This window comes from Amaranthus tricolor, chromosome 4 (genome assembly GCF_026212465.1).
Source record: "Amaranthus tricolor cultivar Red isolate AtriRed21 chromosome 4, ASM2621246v1, whole genome shotgun sequence".
Classification (NCBI taxonomy): domain Eukaryota; kingdom Viridiplantae; phylum Streptophyta; class Magnoliopsida; order Caryophyllales; family Amaranthaceae; genus Amaranthus; species Amaranthus tricolor.
In genome coordinates, this window is record NC_080050.1 from 8,782,666 (window position 1) to 8,797,236 (window position 14,571).

At 33.8% G+C, this 14,571-nt stretch overlaps 2 protein-coding genes and 1 long non-coding RNA gene across 3 annotated transcripts; all 3 read right to left on the bottom strand.

Annotated features, from left to right (window-relative positions):
* Window positions 1-3,115: 3,115 nt before the first annotated feature.
* On the bottom strand, window positions 3,116-7,167 carry LOC130809736 (uncharacterized). Its single transcript, XM_057675516.1, has 8 exons — window positions 6,828-7,167; window positions 5,589-5,859; window positions 5,375-5,467; window positions 4,811-4,955; window positions 4,588-4,698; window positions 4,409-4,491; window positions 4,268-4,325; window positions 3,116-3,370 (listed from the first exon to the last, which is right to left on the bottom strand). The coding sequence occupies exons 2-8, from the start codon at window positions 5,856-5,858 to the stop codon at window positions 3,291-3,293; spliced, it is 840 nt and encodes a 279-aa protein (XP_057531499.1). The 5' UTR covers window position 5,859; window positions 6,828-7,167; the 3' UTR covers window positions 3,116-3,290.
* A 1,861-nt stretch (window positions 7,168-9,028) lies between these two features.
* Window positions 9,029-10,991, bottom strand: LOC130809737 (uncharacterized). Its single transcript, XR_009040918.1, has 3 exons — window positions 10,654-10,991; window positions 9,372-9,552; window positions 9,029-9,138 (listed from the first exon to the last, which is right to left on the bottom strand). It is a non-coding gene; the product is annotated as an uncharacterized LOC130809737 (long non-coding RNA).
* A 2,573-nt stretch (window positions 10,992-13,564) lies between these two features.
* Window positions 13,565-14,571, bottom strand: LOC130810696 (uncharacterized). Its single transcript, XM_057676833.1, has 2 exons — window positions 14,151-14,571; window positions 13,565-14,064 (listed from the first exon to the last, which is right to left on the bottom strand). The coding sequence occupies exons 1-2, from the start codon at window positions 14,569-14,571 to the stop codon at window positions 13,565-13,567; spliced, it is 921 nt and encodes a 306-aa protein (XP_057532816.1).

Consider the following 14,571-nt stretch of genomic DNA (forward strand, 5'->3'; position numbering starts at 1 on the left):
TTAAATTACGGTTTACGGTCTGGTCTCGGTTTTTTTTATTTTTTAGACCAAACCGGACCGCAAACCGTACTATGGTCAAAAATCATAGTTTTGTATTTAAAAAATTAAGTTGCTACCTAGATATTTTAAGATGTAGCTTTTTTTATATAGCAATATATACTTGAATGATGTTGATGTTATCAACTAATTACAAATTATTATATTTATTGATTGTAGGTATGAAATATTTGCATAAATACATGTATTAATTTGGATGAAAATATAAAAATAAAAAACCGTAGACTAGACCAGACCAGACCATTGTAAAACGATTTGGTCTGGTCCGTTTTGGTGATTTAAACGGTCCGGTCCGGTCCGAAAAATTTTCAGACCGGAATTTCTGGTTTGGTCTGATTTTAGTGTCAGACCAGACCAAACCGGACCGTGTTCACCTCTAGGTATGACACAGGTTATGCTTCGCCCTCATCACTCTCCCTAATGCAATTTAATGCAATGCAAAAGAAGCTCCAATACCTGCTACGCCTGTCTATGATCCTCTTGATGCTCGACATCAGAACAAAGACCAATGTGTCATAGCAGGACAATCATAGAAAGTCATCAAACAAACAAACATAAATACAAACACGTACACGTCAATAACTAGCATCAAATATAATAGGGCCAACTACTAGATAATATTATGTTATACGACAACATAAGATGATTTCATAAGAAACAAGTACAAATAGTAACCGTTTTTCGTCCACCTATACTTCTTAACCTCATTACGTCCCTTCCAACCCGAACCATGTGTTCTTGGATAGAATTGAGGTCTTCACACTCCTTTTCTCAAAACATAAACTCTTGTAAAACACGCGTAGTATCAACTCAACCAAGGCATTAACAGACTATCTAACACATGACCTTATAGAGCTTGTCTATCTTAAAGTAAGTGTGATCATAACCTATCTTTGGGACCGGTAACTCCCTTGAGATAACTTAACTTAGGCGCACTTCTGACTAGCATAAACTACTCTATCATTGAATAAATTTTGTATCAATGAGTAAACGTTCTATCAATGTGTAAGCTTTCTATGAATGAATAAACTTTCTATCAATGAGTAACATTCAATCAACAGATCTTTTCTCCACTTCATGGCATAGTGACAAGGCCAAAAACGTTATCGGCCACCCGGCACCCATGGAAAAGTATGAGCTCATACCTCCGCCAGCTGACCCTCTCGAATCCTACCTTTGGGCAAAAGACACACTAGGGTACCAATCCAGTGAAGAGGCCACCATATTGAGGTTTGCAAAGCCCGCATGGTAACACCTTGGTCAAGGGGCGGTATCGGCCACCCGGCACCCAATTACAAAAGTATGCTCATACCCCCATACAGTGGTCCCGTCGGATCTCACCTAGGGGACTATTAAATCAACCGGACATAGTCCAGTTAAGTCACGCCAGCCAATCATAATATAATGCTTTATCAAATGGGAATAGATTCCACTTTCTACTATTAATGAGTGCCCTGGAATAGCAACCACTAAGAAACTCAAACAAGATACGAAATTCACCTATAAAGCAGTCATTCTAACTCCAAGTAAGGCGTAATCCAATTTTTAAATAAATAAAGGGATGGTCCCTGCCTTCTACTAATACTCTCGTTCTGTAAACTATTCTAAGCGCAAGGATGTCATAATCGATATCTCTTCATATAAAGTTTACTCACTAGTACCTTATGGTTTCGATACAATGCATATTATCACAATAAACAATAAACAATAATGTCTTAAAGGAAAATCGTACATAAGGGTTAGTTACTGCATGTATGTACCTGTAAGCGTCACTGCATGACCAAAAATCACATAAGTCACCCAACTAAGGTTCTACCTTCCTCTAATGAAATGGGCACCTATATAGTTAGGAATAGAACTAATATGTCCCCCCTAACTACTTTTTTATACCAACTAAATACCAAAGTAACCACTATCACCCATTCAACATGAGTTTTCGATTACTCTAGCACGCACATAATTCATTCAATACAAGTCAAAATCATTAACTCAACACAAAATAAGACTTCATCTTTTAAAAGTAAAAGTAAATGTGAATTGTATCACCCATTGTTACAGTAGCCATGAAATGTATCGCGTTGTGCCATTAGCATGAAATGACAGGGTGTTACGGTAGCCATAAAATGTATTGCGTTGTGCCATTAGCATGTAATGCCCAGCTACAAGCATAGCCAATTCGGTCCGTTTCCCATGTCTACTCACATCTTGGTTATTCGTGAATTAGGAAATGAAAATTCTATTGCGTCAAAATAACACCCTCAAAAGAAATATAAAAAAATTCAATGAATTAGAATTTATCATTAGTACGTAGAAAAAATTACCGTAAATATTACAAGCTTTCATAACTTGTTGGATAGTTAAAATTGTAGTTCAACTTTCCAAATCAAATGGAAAATTTGGCAAAAAAAACCAAAACCCCTTACCAACCTTTCACCACCCATCCCAGCATTCACCATTACAGCCAACTGCCTCCCCTCCTTCCCTTTCCCCTCGAAGTTAGCATTATTCATTGTTAATCAAAAGTTGATATATTATCATAGTTAAAGTTTGAAAGATATATTATTTCCAGTAACTTTTCCTATAATGTATGCATGAAAACATAGCCTAATTTATTATTATTAATTTTATAATGTGAAAGAAATGTATGCGTATAAGATGTTAGATTCACCTCAAGGTACATTTGCAATAGATTAATTCACTAAAATTATTGTAATGTGGTACAACTGTACAAGTATAATGAAAGATAATTGTGGGCAATGTAGATGTAAAACATGTATCCCTAATGCATCAACTATTGGGAGAGAGCCAGTAACAAAAATTCCTGTAAAAAAACAGGATGGTCCTAAATCTTTGACCTTTAAGCCTTGGCAACCCCTAAAGGGAATAGTTATAACATCACCATCAACATCCTTCATGCGTGCAATAGCCAAACCATAAAGCCTAAACCTTAAACCCTAAACCCATATATATATATATATATATATATATATATATATATATATACATATATACATATATATATACATATATACATATATATATACATATATATATATATATATATATACATATATATATATATATATATATATATATATATATATAATAAGCAATATCAATATATTCTTAATTAATAACAAAATTACAAATTTAGTAAGAATTAAACTCCTCAGACTTGTAAATAATAATTAAGACGTAATATATAATTTAAGAAACTCTAACACACTTGTGCTTCAACATACGCTCCATTTCCTTTCCATGGCAATGCATATATGTCTCAAACAATCCTCAGAGCTTAGATGAAAGCGAGAAACTGTCAAATAAGAAAATATGAGGCAATTACTCAATTGTCATTTCTAGAATTTTGATATTCATTTTAGATTTTAAATTGTAAAGGTTTTATAGCAAACAATTGCAATATAATATGCAAATAGACTCATCTTGCATGCTTTATTAGTAAACACTATAATAACAACTGTGTTTTACAGATATAAAACGATAAAACTTGATGATATGAATCTGGACTTTCATAGGCCTGAAAATGATCTTAAAAATATCTTTATAAAGTCATATATCTATAATAAACTCAATTATAAGGTCGATTTTGTTTTTTTTAAAAAGTAACATCCTTTTCATAATGTCTAGCTTAACCACTCATTATCATTATGAACAATAGATCAAGTGCAAGAGGACAGAAGAGACAACCTATCATCAAAAAGGAAGGCAGGACAAGTTTCAAGTCAAATCATTTTCGGTTGAGTTATTTTCAAGTCGGTTCGTTTCCGATTTCAGTCAAGTTGGGTCGACCTAACAGATCGACAAGTATCGAGTCAAATCATTTTCGACTCAATGCGCAAAAAACATCATTTTATTAGAAAATAGGATAAGAGGAATCACCCACACACCGACTTCAAAGTTGATACTGAACTTATTGATCAGTATGTATTACAATGTACGTAATAAAGCAAGTCTATTACATCAAAGAAAGCACGGTTACATTATAATAAGAATTTTGTGTGCCATGTGATTCCAGTCTAATAGCATGTTTGGTTACAGTTTCGTCTGTTCCATAAAATACCATTACTTTTATCACGATTCATATAATCACCAAGTGAAAACCCCTATCAAACTCTATTCATGTCTTCTATACGATCAGAACTATGCCTAAAAGATTCTTAATTTCCTAAACGAAGTAAATCAATTAAATTACCTGATACAAGGTCCTCAATGTAATCACATTCAATCTTGCCATGAGCCATCACACCGACCTGCAAATTACAATGTATTAGAATAAGAAAATAGTAGAAACATAAACAATCCAAAGAAAAACAAATCAAATAGAAGAACCTACCACAAACACAACCTCTTGTTTACTGTTGATTCCACTGACATACTCTCGCAACTCAACAGCTTTCTCTGAGCTGAATGAAAGACCTGAAGTAAAAATGTATTAATTAAAATGTAAAACCAAAACTAATGCTTCAGGAATCGAATCATTCTTCAACATTATCAACCTAATCAAAATCTTACCTATCTTACGGGATGGAGAAGATAAATGCTTGGTTATAGGGTTGGCAATCACACGCAAAAGTTTTCCACCCTTACCCTTGGCTTTGATACAGAGTTTTTGTTGTAATTCAGCTACACCGATGTGATGCTCATCAGATACAAAGAAATAAATGAAAATCAATGAAATGAAAACAGATTGTTTACAATCCTAATTCATCGGTAACAAACATCAGGTCAAACATACCCATCATATTGCAGAAACTTCTGAATGACTTTGGTATTCGAGCATAAGGTTCTACTTTGATCAGAACTCCTTCATCTGTCCGTATGTACACTGCCTTTATCCTTCCAGCCATACAAAGTTGACTAGTCATGATTTGCAAGAGTGCCTAGATGACATAATTTTTCCGAAGTAAAGAGTAAGTGTTAAAGAAATAAAGGCTACAATAATGGACACCTAACTAGTATAAATACTCTAGGAGGGGGTTGAAGGTCGAATGTGTACAATAACAAAAAAGTTGTTCCATATTAATGACCTTTGGCTGAAAACATATGTACCACTTCACATAAATAAAAAGTGTAGACGAATTAACGAGATATTTATATATAGTCCATCAGAATCTCAAAACTATAAAGTTTTTAGTCATATCAAGAATGGGTAAACCTGCTAAAAAATAAAGGGTTAGAGAATAAAGCTAAAATAGACAAGGTTAACAAAACCTGGATCATCTACAACATAGTCAACAATTGTAAAGTACATGGAAATCTATTTGATGGTGAGTCCAAAGAAGAAGGCTACTAAACGAACCTCATAAACAATGTCAGGCCTGTAACTATATGGATTTAAATTCCTCTTGCGCATATAACCAGCATGCTCATCTGATGATAATATTTGATACTTCTGAAGAAGACAAGACACAAAGCGAATAATAAGTTGTAAAATTGACATACTTATCATAAAAATATTATTTCATACAACATTTAAGGTTAATAATTCAAAGTAAAGACACAAATGCACTCACTTTTCCAACATAAGCAAGGGTTAGCGAAGCTTTCTCAAGAACAAATGTGACACCTGCTTGTGTGTTGTTACAAACAAGAGAGTAGGGAATGCCACAAATATTAATCTCCTTGTCCTCGCTTACGCCTTCATCCGCAGTCGCCTGGTGCATTAACATCTTGTCACAAAGTTCTACCTCGTCTCCTATAGTTATTGGTTCACCGCTTTTTGACTCTACCCTCTTTGTTGAGCAGGGCTCAAGATGTTTTGAATTTCGCTTTCTTTTCCCCATTCTAAAATCAACACATCAAAATTCAATAGTGAATCACAAATTCAAAGTAAGAACAAATATGAACTACTCTTCCTCAATAATAAATTCTTAAATAAAAAAACTTTCCAAAAATCAAAACTATGATTAATTTTAAAGTAGCGAGATGTCAATTTAAACCATTATTTTCTCATTTTTTTCTCCCTGACAAAAATCAAAACTATGATTAGTTGACAAAAGGGTTCATCGACGTAGTCGTATCCAGAAGCAAGACAATAACATAATGTCACAAGTGTGTGTACGATCCTACTCTACTAACATACAACTCAAATAATATATCTCCTCCTAAGAACGTAATTTAACCAAGACCCTTGTTTTAACATTCTAACATTTTATGTCATAAGGGTGTTTTCTAAACATATTAAAGAACCTAGAGTAAAACCACAATACACATAAATTTATATTCATCCTAAATCCATACTTATCGATACCTTCAAGAATCATCTATTTTATTCAAGGACATCAATCATTAAGTATCTTCATTATCATCAAATATTCCTCAATAAGTATATACCCAAGGTAATCTATGGTATCTCTAAAGTTTATATCAACAATCATTATTCTTCAAATTATATACTTAATTAACTATAAAGATAAGTGTTCTACTTACCAACATTGATACTCAAACAAAACCATATATTTATTCATCCAAGAGTGTCTAAATACCCAACAATTCATCATTAAGGACATTTCTCAACAAAATCATAATCTCAATCTCTACTAACTTAGTATAATCAACATAAGGTCCACATCCACAAGTATCCAACTAATTTTGACTCAATCAATTAAATTCATAGCTATAAAGAGCGTAATACGACATTAAAATATTATTAAAATAAAGAGGATATAATCAAATAACAACAAATTAGAATTTCTATGAAAGAAGAGGAAACAAGAGAAAGAAATCAAGAAATTGTTCAATAGGATATTTACCTTCTAATTCTTTCTACTAGACAAGAGAAAAATGAAAGAGGGGGTGATTGATTTACTCTTGAATTCCACAAGAAGGCTGTCAGCCCTCTTATTTTGACCAAAACGCAGGCTGGCAGGTGGTGTGGGTGCCGTTGCAGCGTCTCAGTCAAGGAGGGTGTTGTTGCTGCTGTGTATTTTCGGTTTCTGGTGACAAGAAGGGTTGTACGCGGCTGCTGCCGCCTGTACGAGGACCAAGAACGAAGCAGAATTGGCTCTGGATGGGATTCGAAATTCAGTAACTAAATGGGGAAAAGGTTGCTCTCACTCTAATATTATTCTTAATATTTTAATTCTCTCATTCTAAATCATTAATTTTTTTTGTCAAATGTTACAATAAGAAACCCTAATAATTTGCACTTTGCAAGTCTATGAAAAAAAGGGGGAATAGTTTTTTTTTTCTTCTCATTTAAAGTTGGTTTACAAGAAGTGTTGATGAAAAATATTTAATTTTATTAAGTAATAAATTTAACCAATCCTTAAACATCGCCACCCTTTTTATTTTATCGCCACCCCCTTCTTCCCATGAGATTACGAATTTGCCCCTGAATTTTAAAAAATTACGAATATGCCATTAGACTTAATAAAATATTATTATTATTATTATTATTATTATTATTATTATTATTATTATTGTTGTTATTATTGTTATTATTGTTATTATTATTATTATTATTATTATTGTAATTATTATTATTATTATTTTTTAAAGATGATTTTTATTATAATTAATAATAATAATAATAATAATAATAAAGAATTATTTCAAAAAAAAAAAAAATTATACGAATCGCACGTTTTGTGCGATTGGACCTAGGCCCAATCGCACGTTTTGTGCGATTCATCCTAGGCCCAATCGCACAAAACGTGCGAGTGATTTTTTTTTTTTTTAATAATTATTTATTATTATTATTATTATTATTATTATTATTTGTTTTTAAAATATTATTTTATATTCATTATTATAATTAATAATAATAATAATAATAATAATAATAATAATAATAAATAATTATTTCAAAAAAATATATATATATAATCCACTCGCACGAAATCCGCGAGCCCACCATGGGTCACTCGCACAAAATCCGCGAGTGGATTTTTTTTTTTAAATAATTATTTATTATTATTATTATTATTATTATTATTATTATTATTGTTATTATTATTATTATTATTATTATTATTATTATTATGGTTATTATTATTATTTGTTTTTAAAATATTATTTTAAATCAAGGGGCAAATTTGTAATTTCATTTGGAGGGGGTGGCGATAAAATGAAAAGGGTGGCGAAGTATAACAATACCCTAAATTTAATAGAAGAAAATTAAAAATATTAAAAATTATGAATATTAAAAAATATTAAAACAAAGATGGGTGAAGAGTCAACATGAGAATAATCTAAGTTGCGTCAAACGTTTACTTCAGCTTCAGATTGAGCAGGTTGTATGGATTCAGAGTCTGGTAGTTGGGGGGGTAAGTGGAGTGATGATTGCAGCCGGAGTGGATAGAAAATGTAAGCTTTCACCTTTTCCAGATGGGGGGGGTAAAGAACTGCTCTTCTTTTCCAGTTGATGCTATGACGTTTGCTGAAGGGCTTTATCCGGATGGTTGGAAATATGTATCACTGCTAAACGATACAAATTAAACACTGGAAGGAAAACATTTTATCAATTTTCTCCTAGGGTCATCGTTTTTTGTGTTTTTGTCAAGTCGCGGCCCCCGAGTAATTGTACGGCTCGCGACTCATTTTGCGATTTTTGCGGATCTTTGTTTTTTTGTGGGTTTTTGACGGTTATCTTTATTTGTGGTCGGTTATTTGTGGATACTTAGACCCCAAGTTGTCTTTTAAGATGGTTTTATTATATATACCCCCTCTTGTTAGTACTAGGGAATTTAATTTATTCACAAATTGAGAGAGAGATCACAAGAGAGCCATTGTTATTTGTGAGTGTGATTCATCTTGTAAATTCTTTGGGATCATAGTGAAATTATTTGATCTCGGTGCTGGTGGATATAGCTATCACATTGATAGTGAACCACGTTAAATCTTTTGTGTCATTTTCTTATTCTGTTTGTTGGAATTTTTAATGTTTCATTATTGTTCATCAACCTTGCTTCCACTGTCGCACAACACCCATTATGTAATTAAAAAGCACTAACGTTGAGATTAAAAGTAAAGGGAAACAAACCTGGAATCAAGCAGGGAACTTTGGGATCCACCAGCTAGGCAAACTTCATTACTTTGCCATTGATCCATTTCTATTTTGTTCTAACAATACCCAATTTGTTTTGTTAGCTTCAATGATTCAATCCCAACTAAATTAGTACAACAACTTGAACCTCATTATTTCTATGCACAAATCTCTAACACCACAATCTAAAACATGGTCAGTCGGTAAGCAAATTTAATCAGCTTCAGATTAAAGCAATTACGAAAATTCTAGATTAAAGCATCAAATTAACACAACTCACAAAAATACAAATTATATGAAATGTTTTTACCTTGAAAAGCAGGTAGGATTCATCCATTTTGACATCAAAAGCATCTGATTCATCACAATAAAATCCCCATATCCCTAAATTATCAAGTTTGTGGCTGCAGGTAGGATTCATCCGATTCATCACAATAAAATCCACACATCCTTTAACGCTCTTGCTTTCAGTGTTGCAGCCCCACGCAAGGCTGCAAAATGTTAGAAAATTTCATAAAACTTGGAAAAATTGAAGCGTCGAGAACCACCCATTTGACGCTGCAAAATGCACTAATTATGGATGCAATCGACAAATGAAAAAACTATTAACCTGTGGCTGCAGCAGTAGCTAACGTATGCAAAATAAGGGAAATTTTCTATTGACAAATAAGAGAACAAGAACAAGTAACAAACTTGACTTGAATTCGGTAAAAAATAGGAGATGAATCATCAACGTAAGGTTTTCGATTCAAGAAACACAAGATTTGACAAAAAGGCAGAACGATCCAATGTGAAACAAAAGAAAAAATATCAAAAATTGTCATGACGGGTGCAAATGTGAGCAAAATCAACGAAATTCAAATCAGAGATACAAAATTAACACAAGCAACAATAATTATAAACAACACATTCCCAAGTATGTTCAACTCAAATGTAAACACAGCAAAACACTTCGTTTTCACTAACAAAATTTAGATCAATCATCAAATATTCAACAACGCAAGGCAAATTAAACATTATTTACCAAAATTCAAACCTTCATCATAGATAATAACTAATAAACACAAAGAAAACCATATTAATCGATCACTAAAAGTGTAAATCAAACAAAACCATAGTAGTATAAAAAGGTTAAACAGATAAGGCCATGTACCCTGCCGAATATCTGACCCGACCCGCGCGTCACATTCATTTTCAACTCTAAGATAGCGGAAAGCCTGAAAGTGCATCAGTTTCATCATATGAAGATCATTTCACAAAAGCATCCCAAGGACATGCTACCTTCCCAATGCTAAGACACTACTCACAACTGTAAGGACACATACAAGGAAAGCTTCAAAGGCTTTATTTACTCAAACTTACCCGTACTCCTGTTGGGGTACGAAGAAAATATAAAGCATTATGAAAAACACACAACATAGAGCGATAAAAGTAAAATCCACAAACTAAAACTCTTTCAATTTATATAGATTGATGTGAAAACAATTTAATCATCATATAACCAAGAAATGAAAAATACACAGCAACGGAAAAAGATTGATGTGAAATGAAGAAGGACACAAATGCACGAATTAGAGTTTTAACTTGGTTACCTTATAAAACAAAAAGAAAGCGTTTTTCTTTTAAAATCTAGCACCACTTTCCGTCTAAATATGCATGAAGAAGAAAAACCATGTGGAAGCCTAATTTGACCATGAAAAAAAAAGTAGGAAATGCCAGAAAAAGAGATAAACCGAGCCTCCTAACAAGTCGCCCCAGAAACATAGAGGTTTTGAGCACCCAAAAGTTTAATGAAGAAAGAGGAGGAAGAAAGAGATAAATGAGTTTGAGATTTGTTTCTGGTGGGTATTAACCAAAAGATGATGAAATGGAGGGAAGCACCTATATTGCTCAAATGACGTTGAAGTGGCAATTGGTAGACTAAAGGGGCACCAAGTGGCATTCAGTTTTGGTGAAGTGGCAGCAATGAGTCTAGTGACACGCTAAGTGAGCAAAAACACTATTCATCAAATGTCTGATGAATAGTATTTTTCCTTTGCAAAATTTTTATATATAGAGAATTTAATGTACACGTCGTTCACCTCTTTTTCTCCTTTAATTTGAATGCTAATATTAATTGTCAACTGAAATAATTCACACAAAAGAATTTATACAAATAAATAGGAACAAAGAACAAATTAGAGTAATGTAAAATTAGTAGTACAGATATGAGCTGAGTAAAACACCATTTTTTACTCGAAAAATAAGTTGGATTGGACACCATTTTTTAAAAGATCAAAATATTGCAAATTGTTAGAACAAGTGCCCAATCTACCAAATGTGAAGGTGTTGTGAGTAAAACACAAGAGGTGCTTTGATGTGCCATAATGATTATTCAACGAAGGACACAAGTGTGGTTCACAAGGGATGCATTGATCAAGGCATGGGGATGCACCAAAGGTGTCTTGGAGTCTGCCTTGAACGAGGCAAGGCACAACAAAGGAAGTGCTTGCTCGAAGCAGTCGAAGGAAGCAAGACAGAAGCCTGCAGCTGAAGTCGCTTGTTCGAGCGCTTAGGATGCTCGTCCGAGCGGGTGTGTCCAATACTATTTTGCGGTTCTTTTTTCGTGTGCAGGTTTGCTTGGGGTTTGAGCCCTTGTTTTCCTAGAGTTTTTTAAACATAATGAGGGCTATATATAGTCCCATTTCGGGTTTAGAACAAGTAGGGAGTGAGGCTAATACACACAAGAGAGGCTAGGGTTTGAGAACCAATAGAGTTTCTTCTATGCATTAGATTATGGTTGATCTCTATTGTTGAATGGAATCACTATCTTAAGAGTTTGTTTTCAAATGTGTGTGGTTTGTCATTGGTGTATTGCTGAATATTAGAGCTGTTCATGGGCGAGCTACCCGCCAAGCTCGACCCATCCGGCTCGAAAAATGGGTAGGTTCATAAAAATTTAAAGTTTGGACGGGTAATACCCGCCCACCAAGATAAATGGGCGGGTAATGATACCGAAAAAATACCCGCGGGTATATCCGCGCGCCCACTTAGTTTAATATATTATTTATCAAATAATTAATTCTATTAATTATTAAACTAGTACTACTACATGATCCATAATCAACTTTAGTAATTAGTACCAATACCCAACTTTAGTTAATTACTCTTCTAATAGCCCTAGGGTTTGCTTCTTTTACACTTTAAAGTTTCTAATTTGTACCGTCTACATTCAATATTTTTAACCCTCAAAGCACTCAAGCAGTCGACTATCAAAGTTCAAACAAGTAGCCGACTCCACTGTCTATATTTAATATTCATGTAATTTGAGTATTTAAAGACTTTATATATATTTAGAGTAGTTTATGGATCTTTTCCCATGATATTGCTATTTTTAAAAATATTTTCCACATTACATTGGAAGGAAAATTAATTCCCACAATACCGTCCACGTGGCAATTTTTTTTTTTATAAATATTTCAGACAAAACCGCCACATGATGTAGCGGTTTGGTCAAGGTAAACTGCCATCTCATGTTGCGGTTTGTTCCTGGTAAACCGCCATCTCATGTGGCGGTTTGGTCTATGGCCCTGCAACGTTTTATTTTTTTCCCTCAATTCCCATAAATAATTAGCGCACCCTGCATTAAACTAGTTCAATACCATCTATTTCATAATAATCAACTACAAACCAGCCAATAATCAACTACGAACCAGCTTGATACAAGATAATGCGATGATATATTACAATGCGAATATATGTTACAAGATAATGAACTTAGAAAACATTAATTATGAAAATAATGCGAAGATATATTACAATCATGGAAAGTGTTACAAGAAGTTCAAAGCATACAAATTGATACAAAGTGTTTTAAATTATAATCCCCGGCCCCTTTTGTTGGGCGCACCGGTAGATGAGGATAGTGTGTGCTCGTCAATCTCTGCAATGACATTAAGAGCAGGAGGATCATAAACAGGCGTAGCAGGTATTGGAGCTTCTTTTGCATTGCATTGCATTGGGGGAAAGTGATGAGGGCGAAGCATAACCTGTGTCATACCGCTATCTTTCGATTTTGTAGCTCTTGTTACCTTTTGCAAACTTTGGTTGTATGTGTGTTGTTATGAGGCCTGGTGTCCTCCCTTGTATATTTGTGTTTCCACTGCATAGTTTATAACTCTGTATGGTTTTAAGGAGTTAAGTCTTTTTAAAACGCAAACGTCGACACTGGAACCACGATCCATGCTTGGCATGTTAATTTGAGAAGCCGACGACGAATCATTCCGCCGTGGTGTGAGATTTTAAAGGCAATGATGCCTTAGATTGGTTTAATGTTTTTATATTGCTAAATGCTCTGCCACATGTTCGATTTTTAGAAGAGATGCTGCCGAAATTTCCATGCACCCTTTAAAAGTTCATATTTACGTTTATCTAAATTCTTTTCTCTTTCTTTTATGTAACACCCGAATTTCCTCCCGTCCTTTACGATTTTGGTTTCGTTAAGGGGTCGAAAATTCAGGGGTGTTACACAAGATCTAACACATTCATGTCAGGTGAATTTGGTGGTTGTTGCACAAGTTGGATATTAAATCCATCTTTTGTTGCTTCATCAACAAAATCCTTGTCATTGGGTGCTATGTGAGGCTTTGCATTATCTTGTTGAATGATAATGTCTTTTGAAAGCATACTAGGCCATTTAGCTCTGATTGTTGGTATGACATTGGTTATGAGCATTGCCCTCATATGGTCTTTGGTGATTGATTGAATTGGTTTAGTTTCTAATTCCCCCCTCCTCCTGTTCTTTGAGCTCCTCTTCGCAGGTTCCTGTCTTATAAAAGGCCACATACCTATCTTTTCATCAAAAATCACATCACCATTAGATGAATATATTGGTTTTGCTACAGCACACATAAACATGATTTTAGGGATAAACCTTTTCGGTTGAATTTCCCTATGTGGCTCTACAGCACCCGGAGCAAGATAGTAAGTCTGTGTTTCACGGGTTAGATAAAAATGCTTTTCATCTATGTGAATAATGTTATCTTGTGATTTGAATTTATATGCATCAATTTGTTCATCATAGTAACACTTAGAAATCGCAAAAAATAACCTGTGCAAATTATTTTTTCAGTAAGGGCAGGTTTTAGAGGATTTGTGTCCTTCCTTATGATTTTCTTCTTCTTCCATCTAAATACAGTTGATTGTGAAACCCCCATTTGTTTTGCCACTGAATGTTGCGTTGTCTTGAGTTCACATTTGATTGCTTTGAATTTGTCATCATCGAATTGAATCTTGTTACTTGGTTCTCTTCCAATCCTCTTACTCCCCAAGTTGAATATTGTTTGGTTGTTATTGATTTGATTTTGAACTTCCTTCCATAACCTTGTTATGGTTTTCCTACAAAGTTGAAATTCATTAGCTAGTTTGTTGATTGTGCCAAGCTCTGGTCTTTCTTTTTTGTTCATGGATGAGAGGAGTTTTTGCATAATTTGGTTTTTTTGATGTGGAGTAACATCTTTTGTTTTACCCAT

Coding starts and splice junctions, on each gene's coding strand:
- LOC130809736 (XM_057675516.1), bottom strand. CDS start 5,858: ATGGGGAAAAGAAAGCGAAATTCAAAACATCTTGAGCCCTGCTCAACA. Junction 4,326..4,408: donor AACAAGAGGTTGTGTTTGTG/GTAGGTTCTTCT, acceptor TGTAATTTGCAG/GTCGGTGTGATGGCTCATGG. Junction 3,371..4,267: donor CATTGAGGACCTTGTATCAG/GTAATTTAATTG, acceptor CTTATTTGACAG/TTTCTCGCTTTCATCTAAGC.
- LOC130810696 (XM_057676833.1), bottom strand. CDS start 14,571: ATGGGTAAAACAAAAGATGTTACTCCACATCAAAAAAACCAAATTATG. Junction 14,065..14,150: donor TGAAAAAATAATTTGCACAG/GTTATTTTTTGC, acceptor TTATTCACATAG/ATGAAAAGCATTTTTATCTA.